Below are 25814 nucleotides of genomic sequence, written 5' to 3'. Positions count from 1 at the left end.
GCAAGTCCATCCATCTTGCTTCCCAGAACAACCTTCGTACTTTTTATAATACCGAATATACCCTTAGTGCAACGGAAGCTCTCTCGTTCTCGTTGCTCTCTTCTCTTCTCTTTTCTTTCGGAGTGTTGTTTTAGTGCTATTCTCTGTGATTTTCACTTTCTTTTTTTTTTTTTTTTAAATTAATTCATATATTCGGCTCTCAGATTTCGCGATCCGACGGTTCGCATCGTTCCACTCATGACTATGATGACTCCTCCACCGTTGGATGTAAGGATTTTTCTGTTTCTATATCTGCAACTGCACTTGCACATGTGTCGAATTTGAAAATTTATATTTATATTTTGATCGTTTCTTCTGTTTGAGCGGATGTCATGATTTGCTAGTTTTTTGTTTTTGGGTTTAAACTGAGTTGAATTTTGGGAAAGTTAGGTGCTTAAATGAGTGATTGATATATAGGGTTTTGATTTTGTAGCAAGAAGAGGAGGAGATGCTCGTGCCGCATTCGGATATAGTGGAGGGACCTCAGCCAATGGAAGGTTTTATTTCTGATAAATTAAGCTTGTGTAATGTTTCGTGTGTATTGGATTGTTTTTAATCTTGAGTTATTGCACATTGGTTAGTGGTGGCACAAGTGGAGCAAGCTAGTAGTGTGGAGAATGGGCCAGTGGAGGATCCTCCATCAATGAAATTTACATGGACTATTGAAAATTTCACTAGACTGAACATTAAGAGGCACTATTCAGATGTATTTGTCGTTGGTGGTTTCAAATGGTAATTAAATGATGGGATAATGTAGTTCAGTTATTGAATAATTAATGGATTGCAACGTGATTTAATGTGGTTTGGGTTGGTTCGGCAGGCGGATACTTATGTTTCCAAAAGGAAACAATGTGGACTACTTGTCTATGTATTTAGATGTTGCAGATTCTTCAACTTTGCCATATGGATGGAACAGATTTGCGCAGTTCAGTTTGGCTGTGGTTAATCAAGTCCATTCCGGATACTCAATCAGAAAGGGTATTTTCTTAACTATATATTGTTGTTGGAGTTTTACTGTAAATATATATGCTTCTGTCATATGTAATTGCTGGAAATGGTTTTTTGTTGATAAATTTTATGATTTTTCCATTTCTATCATGATTATTTGCTGCTCATTACTCCTTGAAGATTGGTATTGATGGTTATCTATTCACTTGATTGTGTGTTTCTTCTTGAATTTGAGGCCTAATTATGTATCCATCTGCACAGTATTAAAAGTATAGGAAAAATAGTTTTTTTCTATTTCTTATGTATGGATACTCTATTTACAGGCTAAAAGGTGTAAATAAATTTGAGTTTTGGTGGCAACATATTTTTGCAATCTAGAGAATTATAGGGTAGAGGCATGTAATGTTTTATTTTGATGAGAAATTGAGGGTCATTGAATATGGTTAGCAGCTTCATGTGCACCAATCTATTTGTGTGGATACTCTGGTTGCATGTAATTACAATAAGATTGAGATGCATAATTCGCCAACCTGGTCAACTTCGAAAGTGTTGGATAGAAATGGTAATAACATTACAGGATTTTAAGAATTGCTTTGATCTCTCCGATTTTGTTAGGTAACCATATGTTTCAGTTAATTGTGTTGAGCGCTTCTGTCAAAGAAGTTACTTGGAATTTTTTATTTTTGGAAGTATGATATTAATTGATGCGTAAGTTAAGACAAATATTTTTGCTGATAAAGATAATTGCTTCTATCTTAGATTTTTTCTGTATTTTGCAGACACTCAACATCAATTTAATGCAAGGGAGAGTGATTGGGGTTTCACATCTTTTATGCCTCTCTGTGATCTTTATGACCCTAGTAGAGGATATTTGGTGAATGATAATGTAGTTGTAGAAGCTGAGGTCGCTGTTCGTAAGGTTCTGGATTATTGGTCATATGACTCAAAAAAGGAGACTGGTTATGTGGGTCTTAAGAACCAAGGAGCAACCTGTTACATGAACTCTCTCTTACAGACTCTGTACCATATACCTTTCTTCAGAAAGGTGAAGATGCAGTCTTGTATCTTCGTCCATAATCTTGCTCTGATTTTTCTTTTGTAATCAGTATTATATTTTAGTGAAATTCCTCATCGGCAAAATGTGTTTCAGGCTGTGTACCACATGCCAACAACTGAAAATGACGTGCCAACAGGAAGCATTCCTTTAGCTTTGCAGAGTTTATTCTATAAGCTTCAATATAATGACACAAGTGTTGCTACAAAGGAATTGACAAAATCTTTTGGATGGGACACATATGATTCTTTCATGCAACATGATGTACAAGAACTGAATAGGGTCCTGTGTGAAAAACTTGAAGACAAAATGAAGGTATTGGTGGTTTAGAAGGTTTTACCTTATTTTTTCCCCCTGGCATGCATCTGTGTTATCTTATCTTGGTTATTATTGTTCTGTTGGCTCAGGGAACTGTTGTAGAGGGGACAATACAACAGTTATTTGAGGGTCACCATATGAATTACATTGAATGCATAAATGTGGACTACAAGTCTACAAGAAAGGAATCATATTATGGTATTTATTTATTCGCAAATGTTTAGTTGTTTGGGATTAATTGTTTGTTTCTGTTGATGTTGCGTGGTGAATGTGCTTTTTATATGGCAGATCTTCAGCTTGATGTCAAAGGCTGTCGGGATGTCTATGCTTCTTTTGACAAGTATGTGGAAGTTGAACGTCTAGAGGGAGATAATAAATATCATGCTGAAGAGCATAGTTTGCAGGTTAGTTGGTGCGAGTTGATTGGGACCAGATATTGAGTTCTTCCCCAGCCTAGTTGGTATATGGTTAATCACCCATGCTTTAGACTTTATAATAAACACCTGACGGCTGTTTGTGGATACTCAAGTGTGCTATGCTAGCCAACTCTTTTTTCTTATTTTTGAACTGCCATTTATATACACAGCCAATTTAGAAAAGATTTAAAATGCAGTAATTGTTGGTTTTCATACCTTGTCCCTAGGCACTTAAGTGTTTTCAATATTGTAGACAATAACGACCAGTTGGATGTTTCATTCTAGAATCTCTTCTCATGTGATTTTTTATTACGATTGGTTCTTTTAGCATTTTGATTGATATTCAAATTCACATATTGGTGTTTTGGTGAATCGAGAAGCATGATATTTCTCACTAAGTTGAAATTATGTTTGGTTTAGTTAAGTTTACCTCACAAACAAGGGGCTTGACCATATGCAAAGTTTTGTGCTTGGATTTTGTTTTGATGGTTGTGGACTGTACTTTATAGCTGTAAATAATGCCACCTCAGAGAAGTTTATAACTTTTGATTTAGGATTGAGCCTAATATTTGTAAATTATAGAAAATCAGTAGGGAACTTGATAGATAGAAACCATGCCTATAATTGAGCAAAAGACACTGAGCTCTATAATTTAGAGTTAGTAAAAGGCACCTTAAATAGACCCAAAAAAACCATAGCAAACCGTTTTATTCTAGGATTGACCTAGTATATTGTGTTCAACATTCTTAAAAACTACGCTTGTGATAGACAAATGCTTCATCAACAATAACATCAATATATCACAACTTTTTTTTTTTTTAGAAAATATGATGCACCATGATATTATCAATTATTAAGTGCTAGAAAATAGAATTCTATGCTTTAGTCCCAGTGGTATCAAATGTATAAGTGAGGCTCAACTTATAGAAAAAAGGTTAAAGGAACACTTCAATCACACTATTAAAATATGACACAAGACCCTAACCTCAAATTGTTACCTGAGATAGGGTGAAAGTCTTTTGTGAGTCATTTTGTTTGGGCTCTTTTATAGAAAAAAATAATGGGCCAAAGAAATAGAAGTGAAAATTGTTCACAAAATTTCTTTGTTTTTAATGGTTTATAGAGAGAAAGGGACCAGAGGTGTGAAAGTGCATATTGTCTGGCTAGTTTAAAAAAATATGTTTCCTAGCCAAAAGAAAAAGAGAGAGAGAGAGAGGCCTCAAAAGATGCCCCTGCACTATTTCTGATGAAAATTGTGTTGGCAAGTGATTTCATAATTATATGAAGATTTTAAAGTCCAATATTGCTCCTATGCTTCATTAAGTTCACATTACCAAATTTCATTTTCGAGATATCAATTCTGGAATCAAACTGAAAGAGATATTGCATTTTTCTTTAGCTACCATGTTCAATTTCAGTACTTCTATTGTTTACAAAAAACAAAAAAAAGAAAAAACATACTACTACTATGGGATTTAATTGGTTGGTTCCCCCTGTGCATTTCTGTGATACTTGTTTAGGATCTTCTCTCCTAGCAAGTTAGTTGTGGCACTTTGTCAAAGTTTTCAAGGCAACAAGTGGCAATTTTGAAGCTGGTTCAAAATGCATGTGGTTGAAATTTTGTTTATTTCAGGATGCTAAGAAGGGTGTATTGTTTATTGACTTCCCTCCAGTCCTTCAACTTCAACTGAAGCGGTTTGAATATGATTTTATGCGGGACGCTATGGTGAAGGTTCGTTTTAAAAATTGGTTTATTTGCTGAATGATTTGGATCATCAGGTTGCATGTTAAGCCAAATCCTCTGTGTTTGCACTTCACATGCGTAAACTGCATATCTTAAATATGAAACATTTATGCTGATTGACAAGAGGTCACAAAAAGCTTCTATGCATACAAATTTTTCTTACTTTCTGATCTATGTGATGAATCTGCACTAAAAGGACTGCTAGCCAGTGCTTTTATTTCTAATGAGAGTGACAAAGCAGTCTTACATAGTCATGAATAGGAACTTACATATATTTTTCTTGATTATTCCATTTCTTCTTGGATGGGGGTTCATAGTTATGACATTCATCTTTATAAGATGCTCTAGTTGCGAGAAGGTTATTTGTTCTACAATTCTCCTTTTGTCAATATTAATTTGTCTCCTATTTTGTGCATGCATTGATTTATGTCCTTTTTGCACATTGATGTATTTATTGCTCATTTTAGGCTGACGTTCATCTCTAAATTCATCATACTATTGAGTTCATATGAACAAACTTGTTTAAGTCAAGGAAAACTACTTCTAATACTAATTGTTGTTGTTGTTGTTTGGGTAGATAAATGACCGCTATGAGTTTCCTCTTCAACTTGATCTTGATAGAGAGAATGGAAAGTATCTATCGCCTGAAGCAGATAGGAGCGTTCGCAATCTTTATACCCTCCATAGGTGCTAGTCACTTGAAGCATATATCTATCTATCCCCTTAAGCACTAAGCAGAACTAGAAGAAGAGGGTTCTCATGTTTAATTGTCCTCATTTAAGATGTATGGAATAATGCTTAATTTGATGAATTCTTGTAATTTTGTTCTCTTACAGTGTCTTGGTTCATAGTGGAGGTGTTCATGGTGGACATTATTATGCTTTTATCAGGCCAACCCTATCTGATCAATGGTATGCATCAAACTTGTCTGTAGGTTCTAAACTAATTTTTTATCATGTCCCTCACTTTTTCTCACTCTACTTCTGCAATTGCATAGAATGGTGCAAGTACATAATCTTTACTTTTGACTCTTTAAATTAGCATTTTTTGAATTGACTGGGAATAATTTTAGGAAGTATTCCACTCTAGCCATCTGCCATCATTTTCTTTTATTTGTTTTTTAAAGATAATCATAGAAGTTCTAAAATCAAGTTGCTTTAGTTTAACTACTTATTCATAATCACCAAAGATTGCTCTATATGTGGCCAGTTGGACTGTTGGTAATTTCTAAGCGCAGATTCTTCATATCACTTCTAATATTATTAAAAAACAAAACGTTGGTGAATCAGGATCTTTTTGATGTGCTTAAATAACTTTATTGGTTTCTTAGGTACAAATTTGATGATGAACGAGTCACTAAAGAAGATATGAAGAGAGCTTTGGAAGAGCAGTATGGTGGTGAGGAAGAGGTAACTAAAGATTTCTTAGATTTTTCCTTTGCTATGTCTACTCTCTGATATTTGACTTGATTATGAATGACCTTGTTGTGTTGGGCTGTTGTATTTGCAGTTGCCGCAGACCAATCCTGGCTTCAATAATACTCCTTTTAAGTTCACAAAATACTCAAATGCATATATGCTTGTGTATATACGTGAAAGTGATAAGGATAAAATAATATGTGATGTTGATGAAAAAGACATTGCGGAACACTTGAGGGTAATTCTTTTTAGTGGGTGTGGACTACTAATTTATATGTATTCTAAATTTGTGCTTTTTCGGAAAGTTTCCTGACACATTCGACATCTTAATCCAGATAAGGTTAAAGAAAGAGCAGGAAGAAAAGGAGGACAAGAAAAGATATAAAGCAGAGGCCCACCTTTACACTATCATCAAGGTTATTCTTTTCTTTCCTTTTTTGGTTTATTGTCTAGTTAGTACTGGCATGGAGTGTGCAAGTTAAAGTAATAGCGCAAGCCATTCATTGGTGATATAGGTTGCACGGGATGAGGACCTTGCAGAGCAGATTGGAAGGGATATTTATTTTGACCTTGTGGATCATGTTAAAGTTCGTAGTTTTCGTATCCAGAAGCAGAAGCTATTTATTGCTTTTAAGGTAGTGTTTATTTGCATATTTTCTAGTGACTTGAAAAAGTTGATATTTATGGACTGTGGTTGGGTAACAACGTCATTACTTTAACAGATTCAGCATGACTAATTGTGCAGCAGTTTAGTTCATAGCCAGAATCTCATTTTATACCCTACAATCTTTACTCATCTAAGTTTGACTTGGTTCACAGGAGGAAGTTGCCAAAGAATTCGGAATACCTGTACAATTTCAGCGTTTTTGGATTTGGGCGAAGCGGCAGAACCATACATATCGTCCCAATCGACCTTTGCTAGCCCAAGAGGAATCACAAACTGTAAGTAGTTTGTATTTCTGCAGCTTCTTAGATGTTATTTAGTTATTTTTTATAGTTGTGTTGAATGATTATCTGTTTTCCATTTGAATAAATTTTCTCTTGTAACAATAAAGTTAAGACTCAGGGGGATCATGACAACTATTCTGCTGTATAATTCCCTTTTTTTTTTTCACTGGCCATGAAATTTTGTTAAAAGACCTGATACAAATATATACTGTGTTGCTGGGAAGTTTGGAACAGCTTGTAGTATTATTTAACAAATTTTCTTAGAGGAGGACATTACCCCTGTTTTTACTTAGAGGGGTGTTGCTAATTATGCATGCTAATTAGTGCTCTATTTATTTGTGTTAGCTAATTGTTGCCACTTGCTTCTTGTAGGTTGGACAGTTAAGAGAGGTGTCAAATAAAATGTACAATGCAGAATTGAAGTTGTTCTTGGAAGTAGAGTTTGGGCTGGTAACTTGGCCTTAGCAATACCTTAATAAATCAATAATTGTTCTTGCAATAATGTCAAAGCAGAAAATTCAATTTTTAATATAAGCCTTTACTGTTTTTGTTGCAGGATTTACGACCTATTCCTCCACCTGACAAATCTAAAGAAGACATTCTGCTTTTCTTCAAGCTTTATGATTCTGAGAAAGAGGAACTCCGGTATGTAGTAGTTTCGGTCATTTTATTCTAATCCTATACCTATGGTCTTATTTCATGATTTCTAATTTTGTGATTTTTTCCATATTTCTAGATATGTTGGTAGGCTCTATGTCAAGAGTTCTAGTAAGCTAATGGAAATTTTAGGGAAGCTGAATAAAATGGCTGGCTTTAATCCAGATGAAGAAATAGAACTGTATGAGGTTTGTATTCAATTAACCTGTTTTATTTTTTTTTTTTCGTTAGTATATTTTTGTACTCGATGAGATTGTATTAATCATATAAACCCTGAAATAGTATTAATCATATATCCTCTGTTATGCGCTCTTCAGGAAATTAAATTTGATCCTTGTGTTATGTGTGAACACCTTGATAAGATGGCGTCTTTCCGGTTAAGTCAGGTATGTACTGTTTTATTTTGTCCTAGATTTGTTGTCAGATGGAATTTGATACAGTGACACGTTTGTTGATTGCAGATTGAAGATGGGGATATCATTTGCTTCCAAAAATCTCCTGCCCTTAAAAGTGAAGGAGAATGCCGATACCCAGATGTGCCTTCGTTTTTGGAATATGTGCATAATCGGCAGGTGGTAAATATGTTGAAACTTGTAATTCAATTATAAATATTTGCGTTTTTAATTGTTTGTTTGTTGTAGTCTATATAATAAATAATACAATAGATTTATGGCAAAGTTGGCATCTATTCTAACATTATTCTACAGTGTCCACATTTTGTGTACGTAAAAAAAGAACAAGATAGATAGAAAAAAAAAGATTATAGAGAAAATTAGCTAGAATATAGAGAATTTTAGATAGTTAGAGAAGAAATAAGATAGAAAATAAAGTGTTTAGATGCAAAGTCAAACTTAATTGAGGAAAACATTTAAGGGTGATACCTTTACAGAATGACATAGCCAATTTTTCTTAGATATTAGTTGTGTAATGTTTTATTTGATTTGTTTAATTCAACTTAATTCCTTTTGATTTGATGCTTTATAGATTGTTCGTTTTCGATCACTAGATAGGCCGAAAGAGGATGATTTTTGTCTAGAGTTGTAAGTACTTTCATTTGTAAATCATATTTCATCTCAATTGAAGAATCTTTTGTTGTTATCATCATTGTTTTTGCTGGGTATTTCCCCCAAACTACTTCAGGTCTAAGCTACATAGTTATGATGAGGTTGTGGGAAGAGTGGCTCGCAAAATTGGTTTGGATGATCCTTCTAAAATCAGGCTCACTCCTCACAATTGCTACTCTCAGCAACCTAAGCCTCAAGCCATTAAGTATCAAGGAGTAGATCATTTGTCAGATATGTTAGTGCACTACAATCAGGTAGCTGTCTCATCTAGCTGTTGATATGCTTACTCTGCTCATAGTAAAACTTTTAGATATCTTCAGTTTTTTTTTTTTTTTTCTGTTTACAGATCTCAGACATTTTGTATTATGAAGTTTTGGATATTCCTCTGCCAGAATTGCAAGGTTTAAAAAATTTGAAAGTTGCATTCCACCATGCTATGAAGGATGAAGTATGTGCAAAATCTGTAATTATTTTTTCTATTTTTCCTTTTGTCTTTTATTATGGACCATTTCAGTCCTCTGGTTTTCTTACCTAATCTTGTTTAAATTATTTGTTGTCAGGTTGTGATTCACAATATCAGATTGCCTAAACAGAGCACTGTAGGTGATGTGATTAATGAACTTAAAGCAAAGGTAAGCTTTGTCTTACCTGGGAATAGAATATGGATACAATGCCAACGTGATACTTGCTTATTCTACTCTCTGTTTGATATACAATGTATTTTATGTTGTTGCCTACAAATTACATATTGCGTACTGTTAAACAGGTTGAGTTGTCTCATCCAGATGCAGAACTTAGATTGCTGGAAGTATTCTATCACAAGATCTACAAGGTAATTACGTTTTTTTTAATTTGATCACAGTGAACATTTGAGCAATTGTACCTAAGTTTAAATGGCATTCTTTGTACTTCGTGAGCATTTGCAATATGGAATTGGAATGTTTGTTGAGTTTGGAAGTTTCCATTGGATAATTATATCATATCTGATTCATAATTCATGCAGATCTTTCCACCTAATGAAAAAATAGAGAATATAAATGACCAGTACTGGACTCTACGTGCAGAGGAGGCAAGTCTTTTCTATGTTTTACCTTTTTGTTCATTTCTCTTTGTTTTGTTTTGTTTTTGGTTAGCATCTTCTTTTCAGCAGTTGAACATTGTAAAATTTTTAAAACTCTTTCTTTTCTTCTTTGAGCTTAGGACATAGGACACATTTCAGGTTCAAATGTGGACCTCCTCTCACTTTGCTGCACACATATTTTTGAGTTCTATTCTTGTTATATGATTTTTGTGATTTGGAAAATAAACGGAAAATTTTGTTTTTGTTGCATTACTTGTGTTGCGCCATTAATTACTTAGAAATTTAAAGAGTATATGTCATCTTGGCATGTCAACTTGTTTGTTGTTGAATTAATGTAATGTGATATATTTGTGGTTAATTCTTCTGTCAACTGCTTGTTCACTTTTGTAAAGCTCCCTTTTTCCATTAATATGTTTTTCATGATTTTTATAATATTACATTAAAAAGAAAAATATACATATTGCTACATAGTTGTACTCTGTTTGCTAACCTTTTTTTTTTTTTTTTTTTTGACTCAGATCCCAGATGAAGAGAAGAACCTTGGTCCTCAGGATCGCTTGATTCATGTTTACCACTTCACCAAGGAGTCTGCCCAAAATCAGACGGTATTGAAATGTGTATAACTGCTATGTAAACTTTTTGTTTTTGAGTCACTAACAGAAAATATTCATAATGCTTTTTTAAAATTTTCCTCTTTTAGCAAGTACAAAATTTTGGAGAACCCTTCTTCTTGGTCATCCATGAGGCTGAATCTCTTGCTGATGTTAAAGTGCGCATACAAAGGAAGTTACAGGTTCCCGATGAGGAGTTCGCTAAGGTATATGTTGGAAGTTCAACGATATTTTTAACTTCATGTTACTATACATATTTGATTGCGTTCAATATTGAACTTGGTTTTTATTCTACTTTTGCTGGTTAGTGGAAGTTTGCTTTCTTGTCTTTGGGTCGTCCAGAGTATCTTCAAGACTCTGATATCGTGTTTAACCGTTTCCAGGTATGTTTTCTTCTGATGTGACTCATTTTATTCTTGAATATTCGATTCTTATATTTTCTGCTTGCTGAAACTATGTTTTGCATTATTTCTTCAGAGAAGAGATGTTTATGGTGCCTGGGAACAATACCTGGGTTTGGAGCATTCTGACAATGCCCCTAAGAGAGCTTATTCATTAAATCAGGTAACACATTTTGTTGCAATCTTTTTATGTCCTAGAAATTGTTAATTGCTCATGGTGCATTACTTTCTCATAAGTTAAAGTCACATTACGGACTAGGATAGAAAACAATTGGAATGTTCATAATTCACATGGTGAATTGCAGAACCGTCACAATTATGAGAAGCCGGTCAAAATATACAACTAGAGTGAAGAGTCAATGATCCACCAGCACATTAGGCACCATAGATAGGAATGAGAAGCCTACAATGCCGTAAATGGCATTATCAAACCGGGGAAGGAGGCTTACATCAAGGGTATTTCTGGAGTTCCAATATCTGCTTGTAGGCTACATTTATTTGTTTAATGCGCAGGCAGCTGGAGAGAGACTTATGTGAGGTCAGGAGTAATATTTTGTCATTGTTTGACCCGCCCAGGGAGGAGAGGAGAGGTAAGTGGCTTTGCTTTCCGTATACAGCTCCAGTGTAATTTAGCAGTACATAAAAAGATTTTGATGGGGATGTGTACCGGTTGTAGGATTATGTAAAAGAATTTTAGTGCCTAATTTTAAGGCAGACTTTTTTGGATTTTTTTTTTTTTGTTTTAAAAAATTGTTGTGCCAACATAAATAAAACGATTTTTTGGCACTTTTTGAGGTTCGGATTTTAGAAATAAATCAATTAAAAATTATTTCATATAATAATAATAATTATTATTACTGAATTTTATCGTTTCTAAGAGATCCATTTTGCAACATAGAAGACTTAATGATCTATCGGAGCCTATAAAAATAAATCGTTAAGTAGAATCTTCAGGCTTTACTGAGGGTGAAATTATTATTATTATTTTCTTTGTATAAAATAATAACTTGATGTTGAAGCAATATTCAGCGGAATCGGAGTAAGGGCGTGAATAATTTTATTCAAATTGTAAAATTAGATTGAATTATTTAAAAATTACGGTTTGATTTGATTTATAAATAGTATGATTGGGATGAAAAATTTGGAAAAAATAGTTTACTGTTTGAGTTATGGTTTAAGTGCTTTTTAAATCAAACTATATATATAGGTGAAATAATATTTTCTACCCAATGTTTGATGAAATGGTAGTGCTCATTTTTTTTTTAATTTGAAAAAAAAAAAAAGTTTTTTCAAGAAAAGATTGGGGTGTTAATGACATATAATGGTATGTTTGGGATTTTTTGTAATTTTTTAAAATTTTTTAAAAGGTGTTTATGATTTTTTTCTAAGGGTGTTTGGAAAATTAAACAAGTTTTAGAGTGTTTTTTTTTAAATATTTTAAATTTTAAAATGTGTTTCAATAGTTTCAAAAAACTATAAATTACGGGTTTATATCACTTTATTTTTTATATTTATTTTTATATATTTTTTGTTTATTTTATATATTTATTTCATATCTTATATAAATATAATTTAATATTATTTATTTAGTAAAAAATATTTGAAAGTAATTGATTTTTTATAGATTTAAATTGTAATTCAAACTATATTTTTTTAATTTGATTTGAAATAAAAAATTATTTGATTTAATTTGAATTTTTTTCTAATTATTTTTTTAATTTAATTTGAAAAAAATTTTAAATTATATCAAAACAATCCGTACACACCCCTAAATTGAAGGGTTGACAATTGTTTTGTGACCTAAGTCCGAAGATGCAATTTTGTTTACCCCAAAAAAAAAAGCAATTTCATTTTGTTGGAGATAATAGCATCCTATTATTTTCTCCTTTCTTTATAGGTTGATTATTTAAGAGATTATTAGGAATAAATTATTATAATTTATTGATAAAATTTAATAAATATAAATAATTATTGTGTTTGGTTAGAGATAATAAAATAATATTAATATATTATTATTTTATTTAAATACCTTTACTAATTATATTAATTAAAAATGATGTTTTTTTTAAATTAATAAGTAAAAATATAATTATAATAAAATTAAGATTACTTCGATAATTTTTTAATATATAAGGTGAATAAGATATTCAGATTATCTCTTATATTATCTGTCACACTACTATTAGTATTAAAAAATTATTAAAAATTTTTATTACTTACTAACCAAACAAAATAATATAAAAAAAAAAGATAAATTATCATAATAATCTTTTTATTTCTGAAACCAAACGCCTCTTTAGTATCTTCCATTAGTATTACTGTAAATTACTTTTTGTATTCACAGAAATACCCCCTTTTTTAACATATGTACCTCTTGTAACAAAACTATGTACACAAATAATATATATAACTTTATACACAAATATTGATATATCACCATATAATTAGATAGTTTAAAATTAAAAATAAAATAACATTCAATCATATAATAATATGTCATTATTTGTATATAAAGACAAAATTATGAATATTATTTGTGCACATAATACAATTCGAAATAATAATAGAAATGATAATGGAAAGAACAATACTATGTATATCAGTTTTGAGTATACAAATATGTATATACTTGAGCATGTCATCATATGATTGAGTATAATTTTATTTCTAATTCAAAATTATTTAATTATACGATGACACATATAAATATGTATATATTTGTATATTCAAAATGAGTATATATAATTTTATTGTAATGGAAAAATATTAGCTAGTATGAGATAAAAGATACAATTTAAAAATATGGAAAACGATAGTGAGCACTACGCAAGTGACTTTTGCATATTTGATTGTAATTTACAAGTTTTATGCATTACATAACACAGGGAAGAGGAGAAAATTGGCATGCTCTTTATGTACAACAAAAGTCCCTCAAGTTATTCTGTCAAGCTTCATGTGAGCTCCCCTCTGAGAGCACTGGCAGCCCTTTGAATGGCCCTGGCAACCCTCCACACCTCATGCTGAATCAATGCCCGCCCATCCCTCTCACTCATTCTTCTCGATTGAGATATTGCGTCTGCTATTCCAGGAAAGAAACCCAGTTTACTTTCATAGTTGCTTGGAGATCCGTAAATCTACAATGAGTAGTGCCATTGTCAACATTTTACACAAAAGCATGGTTTGTAAGCAGTGTTGCTGAATTAAGGAGGAGGAATCTTACAAGATGTTTGAACCATTTCCTTCCTTGAAGCCCATCCGCATCTAGGAAGCCTCTTTCAGCAAGCATCAGCCGATCATTCAGAGATCGAATATTCAAAACAGCAAGATGATCTATGGCTTCCTGCTCTATCAATTTCTGTACTCAAACACAATGAATGTTTCAAAATCAACATAAGTAATAGCAAAATGTATTAGTGACGGTTTGATAAAGGATCTAAATATACACTCTATGAAGTTTCGACAAATTTCTTTCCATGAATTTCACCTTTGCTTCTACTTCAGCTTCTTTAGCAGCAGCAGCAAGTTCTTGAATTGCCTTGGTTAAAGGATCTAAAGATGCCATCCCATCCAACAAGTTACTCAAGATATCTTTATGCACCTACCGAGAAGGAACAAAGTTCACAAGAGAAATTACACATTTAAACAACTTTTGAACTGCACTATATTCATTTGAAATTCATTGGCCTTTTCTTTATGTTATCATGATGTTTTTCTTTCTTTTTATGAGAGCTCATTAATAAGCCCTCTTGCTTGAATAGGATAACATTTTTTACTGAGCTCAAAATTTTCATCTACATTGCCAGGGATCATGAGAGAAAGATCAATGCTTTCCAGATGGCCACATGGCTATAGGAAAATTAAAGAAAACTAGGACATTCCTCGATCAGCAAGTTTCAATTATCTGAGTCCGAACTCAGATTGTTTTATATAATCTTTAACTCAGCTCAACAATGCTTGGACTTTGATGTCAATTAATTGTTAATATAATTCACAGGGAGTAGACAAAAAAGGAAGACTTGAAAAACCCTAGCATACCTGTAATTGACTGGCATAAGAGGTGTAATTGAAAGGCAAAATCGAGTCATCAGCCAGGCGAAGGGCTAGAAGTCCCAATACTCCAGCAACTAAAACAACAATTAAGAAAAAAGAGTAAGATTATGCTAACCAAATGATGATAAAATGAATGATTCCTTACTTTATGTATACGTCAAAAGTATATATAAATATATATTGCCTGGGGGTCAAAAGGAATGAGAAATCTAACCAGCCACATGCCGCTGAAAAAGTGGGTCTGCATGGTTGACCATCCAAGTGTAGGAGTCAAAAGCAGTATGATAGACCGGAAAATCTGTTTGCCAGTGAAAATCCTTAGATTACCAGCTCTTTAGCTTCAAAACTAGATTTTGCTACTCAAATTAAATATTATATTCATATACTCACAATTAATATGATAACAACATTTCTCAAATCACAGCCAGCTCAAGGGTTCATAAAAGTAGAAGATGAAATTACTGCCAATTCATTTAATATTATAAATGAAATACACTATCTGAATATTCTTCAAATTGATGTCATGAGGTAGAAGATTGAACACTTCGATTTTTGTCACACATGCAAAGTTAAGCAAAACTTAAATGCAATATCTGCTCAACTCCCAACTTGAAACTGAAAAAAAATTGCCAATAATTTCCGTAGGGTATGAGAGGAATACCTCTTCCATAGTATACATCAACAGAAGGAATCCCGGCATGCTGCACGAAAGGAACAAAATCTGAATCCACTCCACTCAGTCTTTGGATCTGCAAACCAGACAAGACAACCCAACAACGTATATTGGAAAAGTTTCACGCCTCCAAGAAGATTACCACAAAGGACAAAAGTTTGACTGCATGAGACATTGGTAGGTTCTGCTAAAGCCCTAGGGGGAAGAAAAAAGATAACAAGAGAGATTATTCTTGTTTGGCCAAGTCCCTTGTTTCTCTTATAGTAGTAAATCAGTAGGATGTCATATTAAAATAGAAATGTAAATGTAGATTACAATGACAAATATTAAGGCCCCTACATTGACAACACTGTTTGCAGTTGCCCATTGATCGTACACAGTTTTATCATCTGAATCAGGATCTTTGACCTGAAATTACCATACAATAGTTAATGATCAGAGCAGTAATGAAACTAGTTTGTGATCAAAGAAACCAATTAAAACAATTTGAAATTATCGTCATTAACTTACACTTTTTGTCACCTCAATTAGAAGATTATCTAACTGAGGAGTTGCCCCAGCAAAGAAACCAGGCCCTTGAACTGCACAATCTACATTAAGATAGGCCACCGCTTTTGCACCCAAATTGACCAGGTTCTGTTCAACCCACTCAGTGGATCCAACCTGAAAGCACAAGTAACCAATATGCGAACTTGAGTCAAAGACTTTAAAGCACAAAAGTATTACCAAAAGAACTCTCTTTTGAGCCAATGTTCCCTAAGCTATCCATGACATATACACACAAACCTCTTAAAGACACAGCTATGTTGCTGTGGAAACGTCATTAATAGCATACATGTAGAGGCATTAACAACAATAGGGTCCCAAAACTCCCTTCAAATCCACATAATTCAAATAAAAAATTTGCTCTTTAATTCAATTCAAGTTGTCTATCACTAACCAATAAACTGGTTTTTCAAAATTAGGATCAGTGCAGCTGCCACTTAACAAGAAGTAAAGTTTGATAAACACTTAAAGACCTCTCTATTCTTGTCCAAACATGTGTAGTAAATTAAATGACGATTGATGGTAATTGGACCAACAGAAAAGGGGTTGAAGCTGCGAGGCAGCAACAGTCAAGCAAGATAACATAAGTCAGAGAATTTATTTTCCCAAAACATGTAAAATTGCTTATAAAGAATTAGTTGGGTTCTGATTGAGTTCCTGTGGATCCTCATTCTCACAAACTACAATAACTGCGAATTATTTACATTTATCTGATGCCTTTTCTTGATGCATTATGCATTGCGACACAGCCAGTTTATATAATTCTTTCTGAACAAAATATCATTACAAGGATTAAAATGTCAGCATCTAACACACTGCAAGTATATTCAAAACAATACAAATAAATGAATAGTGAAATTGATTATTACCTACCATCCCAAATTCTTCAGCATCCCAGCTGCAGAGAATAATTGTTCTTCGAGGGCTCCACCCCTTGTGCATCAACATAGCATATCGTCGGGCAATGTCAAGTAGGGCTGCTGTCCCGCTGTTTGGGTCAACAGCCCCATATGTCCATGCATCTCTATGGTTTCCAAGGAGCACATAGCGATCAGGCTCTTCTAGCCCTCTTATAACAGCAAAAATATTATGAATTGTTGCGACCTTTTCTTCCCCCTAGAAGAGCAGACAAATTTTCTTTTTAATCAAGACATATTTGGAAACAGTTTGCCAAAAGAAAAAGCACATTCTATTAGAAGAAAAAGAGAATGAGAGGCAATACATAGAAATGCAATTTTCAGTCAATAAAACACTTGCATCAAGCATTAATGTAAGGCATTAAAAACATGTGATAAGATGAAACAACCATAAATCTCAACCCTAAGTTTTTACAATAAAAGCCTCTCCGCCTACCAGAGGTAGGATCCTTATTTTATCAACCTATAGGAAGAGTTCCTTAATCCATTAGCTACCATATATCTACACTCGAACCAAGTGGCGGGTACATGTCATGTACCATAACACCACAAACCAACCTACAAACTTACCCGATAGAATTCCACGTGTCCCCTTACGAGCATAAAAAATTTCATTCCATTTCAACTGTCATCTCAAGACCATGCATAACACTCACAGTTTACCAGGATTGACAACAACTTGCCCAAATTGGAAAATCTTTGTCCCAAGTCCAAATCACAACTTTTTTGGAATCATAGTAATCAACATCTCATATTCTTGAGATTTAAAAAAAGGCTCAATAGACAGAGATAGTCAAAAGTTGCCTGTAATTCAATCCAATTCCCACAACCTAAGCAAATCAAAATTCCAGCAACTAAAAAAGGTAAACCATGCTAAAAAAGAAATTAACAATAACATGATAGAACAATAAAGACCAAAGTGATACAAAACAGCTTCCCAACGACACTTGATCATAAGATGCAACAAATTAAACAAACAAACAATCAACCAAGCAAGCAACCTGGTAAGTCAAATTCACCAAAGTAGGTCCCGGGCCGATCCTCCCACCATTTACTCGAACCAGACCACCCCAAGACTGAGGCATAAACCTACCAGCAAGAGACCTCAAAATGGTTTGTGCACTCTCAAAAGACAAGGGCAAAGATGGAATTTTAGGAAACCTCTTCAAAACCTCATTGTCTTTCAAGTCTAAGCTCTCCCCACCTTCAACCCCCGCCCAACCTGGACTTAGTGGGTCCCCCACTCCTCTCATCACTGTCCCTCTCTCCACCCCATCAACACCACCACTCCTTAACCTATCCCTCTCGGCGAACAACAGCACTCCCAGCGCTCCTCTAGCCTCTGCTTTTTTTATTACACCAACCCTCGACAAGGTCTCGCCTTTCCTTGCCATCACTACGCACCCACTAACATTCACCCCCATCACCTCCAGCGCACGGTAGTCCTCCTCCCTCCCGTAATTCACAAACACCACCTTACCGTACGCCGACCCAGACGGCGAATATGCGTGATACGGCTGCACAATGTCATAGAAAGCGTTTTGAGCGATACCCTTTTCCGTTAACGAGAAGTTAACAACAACCCCGTTGCTAAAATGCGCCAGGAGAGAACCATGTTGAGGATAAGACAAGAGGGTCTTATACTTCACAGTATGAGCTTCAAGGCCAAGCTTTTCAAAGTGTGAAAAAACATATTGTGTTGTAGCCAAAGAGGGCTTTGTGCCGGCAAGGTGAGAGTGTGAAGTGAGGGAACGGAGGTAATCTGAAAGGGTGAAGTTTGAGGCCAAAGAGAGAAACTTTTCCGGATTTTCAGAAAGGGATGTAGAAAAAGAACGCTGGGGGTGATGCACGGAATAAAAACCCAGAATGCAGAGGATGAGAAAGAGCAGAAAGCTGATAAGAGGCGACGGCACTTTTGAAGGGAATGTGAAGAGGGAGGTGGAGAGTTTGGAGGAGGTTAAAGGCATTGTTACTGGGATAAAAAGAGGAAATTTTGGAAGATTCTAGTGAGAGAAAGTAAGGGTTTGAATGGAGATGACAGTTACATAGGAAGAAAGCAGAAGAGTTTTGGAGTACATAGGGGGCGAGTGGCAGAGCTGGGTGGTGGCACTGACGCTGAAGTGAGGGGGGAATTATCATATTTAGAACTAAGGTTTATAAACATAGGGACCAAATTGTAATAAAATAAATGTTCGTTTGTTGGTGGCGACAAGAGAATCAGAATGTGTGTGCTTGCATCCACTTTTGATTTGAGTGGAGACAGCATTAAGCGTTGAGGATCCTACCAATAATCATTGCTTCATGTACCATATATTCTTTTATGAAGAAGACAACATGCTCCCAAATTCTATTTGATGCTCCATTTCTAATCATAATTATCTTTATTACCTCATCAAATGGATTGAAATTGAATAGCCAACATAATTTGTCTTTTCCATTAATCACGTTAAGGAAAGATTCAAGTTAGAACAAAATTCAAACAAAATAGACAATTGTGATTTTTCAAGTTGGATTTAGTTTTAGGAAGTCCAATTTGTAGGATTGCTAAACTTAAGACATAATAATCAAACTCATAATCATCATATAATTTTTTTTAGAGATTCATCCTATATGAGAGTTATTCAATTCTAATCGAATTTGTTTGGGAGTGAATAGTTACTATACAAGACAAACTTTCGATAGAGCAAGTACAATAATTATGAATCTGATCATTATATTCTAGAGTTTTTGATCTAACACACTAGGTCAAGTTTCTTGGTTACAAAAAAAAATATTACTGTAATTTAAATTCAACAAGTTTTTAGAGAGTTAAACCTAAACTTAAGTTTGATATAAAAAACACAATTTGAACTTGATTGAAAACGATTATTTTCTATCTGAATTATGTCGAAACGACAAATTACCACCATTAAGGCTAAAAACCAAAAAATTAGGTTTGTAATGTTACATAATAGATAAGAGAAATATCAATCATTTAACCCACCATTTATTAATAAACTTGATCATTTCATTTCTAATCACATTTCAATTTCTTTATTTTCTTTTATTAGAAAATGTACATTTAAAAATATTTTTTAAATAAAAATAACTTTTTTTAGCTTAAACTCAATAAATTTTAAAATCATACCTCAAGTTTAGATTTAAACTCAAACCATGACAACTCATTCTAAACTCAATCAAATCGAGTTAACTCAATTAAACTCGAGTTAACTCAATTCGAATTAAATCCTACTTGTGATTCATACATACACTATCAACACATAAGGGTAGGTAGTCTCTGGGGATTGACATACCCATAATATAATCTTTAATTTGTAAATAGAATTTATATGTATTATGTTAATTTTAATTGTCATTACTCATAATTATAACTAAAATTCTTTCATACTCCCACAATGGAATTACATGTTCCGTAAACAGCAAAAACCAAACCAAAGGATAATATGAAAAGATCCAAAGCCCTTTGCCAGAAACTCAAGGATGAACCTAACAATTTCAGGTGAAATGTGGCAGGCAAAACAAAAGAGATTAGGGCACTAACAGTGCTTCCCATAAGTGACACAAAAACTGCAAATCCAGGCACAAATGAGGCCAATGTTGCCAACCCTAAAACCAAAATTGCCCTGCTCATGTAAAAGCAAAATTTTCCTGATTTTGTCATTGAATTCTCAGAACCATTTCTGGGCAGCTTCTGGAACCATGAGACTTTCTTCAACTTCTGTTCTACTATCTCATGAACTGGATGTACCATGATTGGGAATGTGAATATCAGCCCCAAGCACAACCCCATCTGCCAAAAAAAATTAAATTAAATTATCATCTTGTTTTAGATTTTGAGCTGGGTTTGGATTCTGTATCCGAAAACTGTTTTTGAGAACATGCTAGTTGCTGATCCACTATGAACATGCAGACAAAAGAGGCTTGCAAAAAGATAAATGCATCAAACTTTATGGATATATATTATATGCTTTTTGATAGTATTGATCATATTCAAACAGTGTTACATGTCATTGACAACTATGAAAAAAGGTGAACAGAAAGGCTTAATTCCAAAAACTGGTTTTGGTTGATCTTTCAAAAGTGCTATTTATAGTGGGGAACAAGCACTAGAAATTTCAAGATTCAATCTTTAAATTATTGAACAAACCAAAACCAAGGAAAATAACAAGCATATCAAAATATAACATGCACCCTCAAGGAGTTAAAGGGCAGTTTGAGTGACAAAAAGGTGTGATGTTACCCATTAAAATATGACATAATTCAATAATTATAAGACTGAAAGTTTTACCTGTTCAATATAATTAGTTCAATCATAAAAAGACAGTTTGACTAGGTAGGATTCCTCGTTACCCATTAAAACATAATATGTCATCTTTGTACTTGCCATACACAATATTTTTACTAAGCAACAGAGCCATAGCTTTTAGATGCAGGAACTAAACTGGGTCTGATTCTGGATTTGGTCCAAATTTTTTAATCTCACCCTACATGTACTTGAGAACAAGTACTAACCCAGATTAAATGCAATATGTGACATGGAAGAAATTGAGATAAACAATAAATTGCAAGCATTAAACATAAGTTGATAAAGAGAAAATTATTGAAATTACCTGGACTGCAATGGAAAACCAATTGTGGGGCAGATTGAGAGTGACAATATCCTTAGTCTGATCACCATAAGCCATGTAACCAAAATAGCCAAAAATTACATACACAAGTGTAATCCCAGTGAAAGCTTGAGCCAACAGTTTGGAAATCTGCCTCTCTCTTTCATTGATGACTCTAGAGCCAGAGTCATCCCAAACCCTTCAAAACAAAACACTGCCATGCCTCCAGCAAACGGCAGCCCTCTAATATGAGAAGTGATGGCTTCCCTGTCACCAAAAGAAAAATCTTCCCCGGCAATCATTTGCACATCTTGTTTCACCACTAGAGCCATGGCTAACAAATTGCAGATATCCGCGAAAATACTGAAAGGGGAAAGAGATGACAGAGAATTGATCCATGAGAGTACAATCTGAAGAGGGATTACTAGGAATATGAAGGAGGAGGATGTGAAATTGTGGCTTTTGAATATTGATGAAAGGTTCTGGCCGATGAAGAGTAAGTATGCAACAGCACCTCCACATTGGGAAATGAAAATCAAGAACTCAGTTAAATATCTCCCTGTTTTTCCCATGCATTTGAATCCCATATCTCCATATGTTTTTGCCTCCGTTGATTCTTCTTCTGATGCTAATTTGTTTCTGCATTGAACCTGTGCTCAAGAAATTGTTCATAAAGCTCTTCAAAAAAGCAACTTACCAGTCTAATTTCTTAGACAGTTTAAGAGATGATTGAATGGAAAAACAAACAAAACTGCTTCTTGGTTGTGAAAAAACACTAAATTTATACACAAAAAGGAGAGAAAAGAGGTGGAAACGAACAAGAAGAAATTATAAAAGTGCTTCTAAAAAGTACTTTGTATAAACCAACAATTTATACGAAACAATGGATAATAATCTGATTTCCTTAGCACCTTAAGAGATGAATAGAGAGCAATGGGACGGGTTAAGGTCAAATATCTTAATTTTTGTCTCCGATACAAAAATAACAGAAATCCATATATTCTCTCTGTGAGAGAAAATTTTCGACGTTTTCCTGTCATCTTTGTGAGAAAATTCTCTGCTTTTTTTCTTCTCATCTGTACTAAAAAAAATATTTATTTATTAAGCTTAATAATATATTTTATTTATTAGATTTAACAACATATTTATAATTATTTAAAATTTTTAAAGGTAATTCAATATATTTAAAAAATATGTAGAGGAGAAATGGGGATGAATCCTGTCCCCCACGCTAACGGGATTGTAGCTATCTTGGTCCCGTGGGGAGTCATCTTCACGTTCGGGCAGGCCAAAAACCAGTTTTGGAGGCCGAATTAAGGTGATTGAATATAAAAAACTGCATCTGGGTTGTGAAGAACACTAAATTTAGACACAAAAGAAGAGAAAGAGGAAACTAACAAGAAGAAATTATGAAAGTGCTTCTAAAAAGTACTTTACATAAACCAACAATCTAAATGAAACAGGGGAAAATAATCTGATTTCTTTAACATTTTCCACTGGAAAATAAACCGTCCACCCACGGGTAGCAGCCTTTCCGAGGGTCGATATATCACCGACTAAGTAAATCGATGTGGAAAATCAACACATTTTTGCTGATGATTGAATGAGAAACAAACAAAACTGCATCTGGGTTGTGAAAAAAACACTAACTCTAAACACAGAAGAAGAGAAAAACGAAGGGAGACTAACCAGCAGAAGCATGCAGTAATAAGTGGAGAGCCCAGCAATAATGACACCAATAGATCCCGCAGCCCAGCCAGCCACTTTGAAAGCAAACGGGAGGCCTAAAACGCCGGTGCCGACGATTGACACGACGATGTTGCCGAGGGTTTGGAAGGTGGAGGCGGTTCCTGAGGGGCAAGAGCTTTCCAGGAGAGGAACCTCAGTAGTTTTGTCAGCTTGATGTGCCATGGCAGGTGCAGTTAGAAGTGGGGTTGGGGGCACATGGAAACGAGGCTTTTTCGAGAATGAAGAATAAGAACAAGAAAATTAATGGCTAGAGGCTCACTCTCGATTGTGATTGTGAGTTGTGGTAGGAGTTCGAGTTCCACTCAATTTCTTCTCGTCCATAATTCCAGGACAACACAGCGATAAGACAAAGAAGAGTCTAAGATTTGGGAAATTGAAATTTTTAGCACTTTTTTATTCCGTGTATACAAAATTACCACCTATCCTAAAGCTTTCACAAATATACCACAACAGTACTCACCTTCCCCAAAATACCCCTCTTCAATCTTTCATGCATAAATTCTCTCTCCTCTTCTCTGCAACTTTTTTTTCTCTTCTTCCTCTTCTTCCAAAGTTATAAAGAAATCACTCTCTCTTCTTCCTCATCTTCAAAAACAAAAACAGGAAGGAAACAATCAAATTCTTCAAATTAAGAATTCTTCAAAGTAAGGATTTTAAAAAAAGAGGGGAAAAAAAAGAGCAACCTACAAGATAAAAAATGACCATCGAAGAAATGACCATGTAAGATGATCATGTAACAGTATTTAACTGGAAAAAGAAAAAAAAATTGATATTTAAGGATTTAAGTGAAACAAAAAAAAATTGGACATTTAACTTAAAAAAAAAAAAAAAGGTTGGCGTGAAAGTTGCTGTGTAACGCCAACCCTTAATATATGTATATAATATTAAATAATATTATTATATTAATATAATATATTATATACTATAATATTATAATATATTATAATTTATATAATTAAATTATAATATTTTATAATATAATATTACATATATAATATAATAAATATTATATATAATATATATAATTATTACAGGGGTTGGCGGCATCACCAACCCCTGGTAATATATATTATATATATAATAATATTATTATATTAATATATTATAATTATATATTAATATAATATTATTATATTAATATAATATATAAAATATTATAATTTATATAATTAAATTTTAATATTATTATAATATAATATTATATATTATATAAAATATATTATATTATATTTTAATTAGAATATTATAATTATATTATATAATTATATATTATAATATATTATATACTATAATATTATCATATAATAATATATTAATATAATATAATATAATTTAAATAATATTATTATAATATAATATTACATATATAATATTATATTATAATATAATTTTATATTTTATAAAATATATGTAAAAGGAGTCTGGGTTGGCGATAAGGGGAAATTGGCCTGTAGCATTAATGTAGGGTGGGCCCACCCTTTATAAAGCAAAGCATGATTTTTATATATGTATAATTATTTAATTCTATATATATATATATAATATTATATATATTAATATAATATATATAATATTATATTAATATATTTTTTTGCCAGTATTAATAATTATATATTATAATAAATAATATTATATTATATATAATATTATTATTTTTATATATTATATTATAATAAATAATATATTATATTATTAATATATATATATATTAATATTATATATATAATATATAATATATAATTGCCAAAGGTTGGCGGCATCGCCAACCCTTGGCGACGCCAAGGGTTGGCGACCCCGCCAACCTTTGGCAGTATTAATATATATTATTAAAATATATATATATATATATATATATATATATATATATATATATTATAATATTATAATATATAACATATTATAATATAAAATATTATATTATATATATTATTAAAAAGGTTTTCTGAAAAAAAAGTTAAAAAGGTTGTCAGAAAAAAAAAACTGATTGGCAAATCTTATTCGATAAATTTCAGATTTCAGAAAAATGGAAAAAGAAAACTGGAAATCTTATCGGTAGATTGAGTATTTAATTAAAAAGAAAACTGGAAAAAAAAAATTAAAAATGGTTGGCATGGGTTGGCGTTTTATAATTTTTGGGGGTTGGCGGAAACGCCAATCCATAATTATAAATTAAAATAGGATGCCAACCCATAATACTTTTTTACAGGCAAAAGGTTGGCGTCACCAGGCACCAACCCATTATATTATATTATATTATATTATATAATTATATTTTAATTATAATATAATATTTACTATATTATAATATATATATGTTAATAATGTAATATATTATTTATTATAATATTATATATAATGTATAATATTATATTATATAATATATATTATTTATTATAATATTATATATATTATATTATATTAATTATCTAATATTATAATATAATTATAATTATATTATATATTAATATTTAATATATTATATTTAATATTTACAATTATATAATATACTTATATAATATATAATTTATATAATATAATATATTATATTATATAATTACAAATATTAAATATAA

General features: G+C 32.6%; 3 protein-coding genes across 4 annotated transcripts; 1 reads left to right on the top strand and 2 right to left on the bottom strand.

Annotated features, from left to right (window-relative positions):
* The first annotated feature begins 90 nt into the window (after positions 1–90).
* Positions 91–11427, top strand: LOC123224178 (ubiquitin C-terminal hydrolase 12). 2 transcript variants are annotated; one of them, XM_044647765.1, is made up of 32 exons: positions 91–267; positions 473–536; positions 621–771; positions 860–1017; positions 1767–2032; positions 2138–2356; positions 2449–2557; positions 2648–2763; positions 4409–4507; positions 5097–5206; positions 5356–5430; positions 5850–5928; positions 6029–6175; positions 6273–6353; positions 6453–6572; positions 6757–6879; positions 7258–7335; positions 7442–7530; positions 7622–7730; positions 7860–7928; positions 8004–8117; positions 8527–8582; positions 8683–8860; positions 8953–9054; positions 9167–9238; positions 9373–9438; positions 9610–9675; positions 10206–10292; positions 10388–10504; positions 10607–10681; positions 10776–10862; positions 11005–11427. In XM_044647765.1, the coding sequence occupies exons 1-32, from the start codon at positions 238–240 to the stop codon at positions 11044–11046; spliced, it is 3354 nt and encodes a 1117-aa protein (XP_044503700.1). In that variant the 5' UTR covers positions 91–237; the 3' UTR covers positions 11047–11427. The 2 variants fall into 2 exon arrangements, with proteins under 2 accessions (XP_044503700.1, XP_044503709.1); XM_044647774.1 differs by having other exon boundaries at positions 92–267; positions 8004–8114.
* Positions 11428–13422: 1995 nt separating this feature from the next.
* On the bottom strand, positions 13423–19135 carry LOC123215482 (probable glutamate carboxypeptidase AMP1). Its single transcript, XM_044635602.1, has 10 exons — positions 17887–19135; positions 16842–17084; positions 15933–16085; positions 15762–15830; positions 15411–15498; positions 14964–15047; positions 14735–14823; positions 14184–14297; positions 13920–14054; positions 13423–13833 (listed from the first exon to the last, which is right to left on the bottom strand). The coding sequence occupies exons 1-10, from the start codon at positions 18850–18852 to the stop codon at positions 13651–13653; spliced, it is 2124 nt and encodes a 707-aa protein (XP_044491537.1). The 5' UTR covers positions 18853–19135; the 3' UTR covers positions 13423–13650.
* Positions 19136–20217: 1082 nt separating this feature from the next.
* LOC123216085 (amino acid transporter ANT1-like) lies at positions 20218–23587 on the bottom strand. Its single transcript, XM_044636450.1, is given in 4 exon segments — positions 20218–20675; positions 21496–21635; positions 21638–22142; positions 23182–23587. Coding segments are annotated over 4 exon segments (1275 nt in total). The 5' UTR covers positions 23404–23587; the 3' UTR covers positions 20218–20267.
* Positions 23588–25814: the final 2227 nt, after the last annotated feature.

This window comes from Mangifera indica, chromosome 1, assembly GCF_011075055.1.
Source record: "Mangifera indica cultivar Alphonso chromosome 1, CATAS_Mindica_2.1, whole genome shotgun sequence".
Taxonomy (NCBI): Eukaryota; Viridiplantae; Streptophyta; class Magnoliopsida; order Sapindales; family Anacardiaceae; genus Mangifera; species Mangifera indica.
Note: the sequence above shows the minus strand (reverse complement) of the source record. Positions and strands in the feature narration are given on the sequence as shown.

Coding starts and splice junctions, on each gene's coding strand:
- LOC123215482 (XM_044635602.1), bottom strand. CDS start 18,852: ATGCCTTTAACCTCCTCCAAACTCTCCACCTCCCTCTTCACATTCCCT. Junction 15,831..15,932: donor TAATTGAGGTGACAAAAAGT/GTAAGTTAATGA, acceptor TGGTAATTTCAG/GTCAAAGATCCTGATTCAGA. Junction 14,298..14,734: donor CTTATGCCAGTCAATTACAG/GTATGCTAGGGT, acceptor CCTTCTCGGTAG/GTGCATAAAGATATCTTGAG.
- LOC123224178 (XM_044647765.1), top strand. CDS start 238: ATGACTATGATGACTCCTCCACCGTTGGAT. Junction 6,880..7,257: donor CCCAAGAGGAATCACAAACT/GTAAGTAGTTTG, acceptor TGCTTCTTGTAG/GTTGGACAGTTAAGAGAGGT. Junction 8,861..8,952: donor TGTTAGTGCACTACAATCAG/GTAGCTGTCTCA, acceptor TTCTGTTTACAG/ATCTCAGACATTTTGTATTA.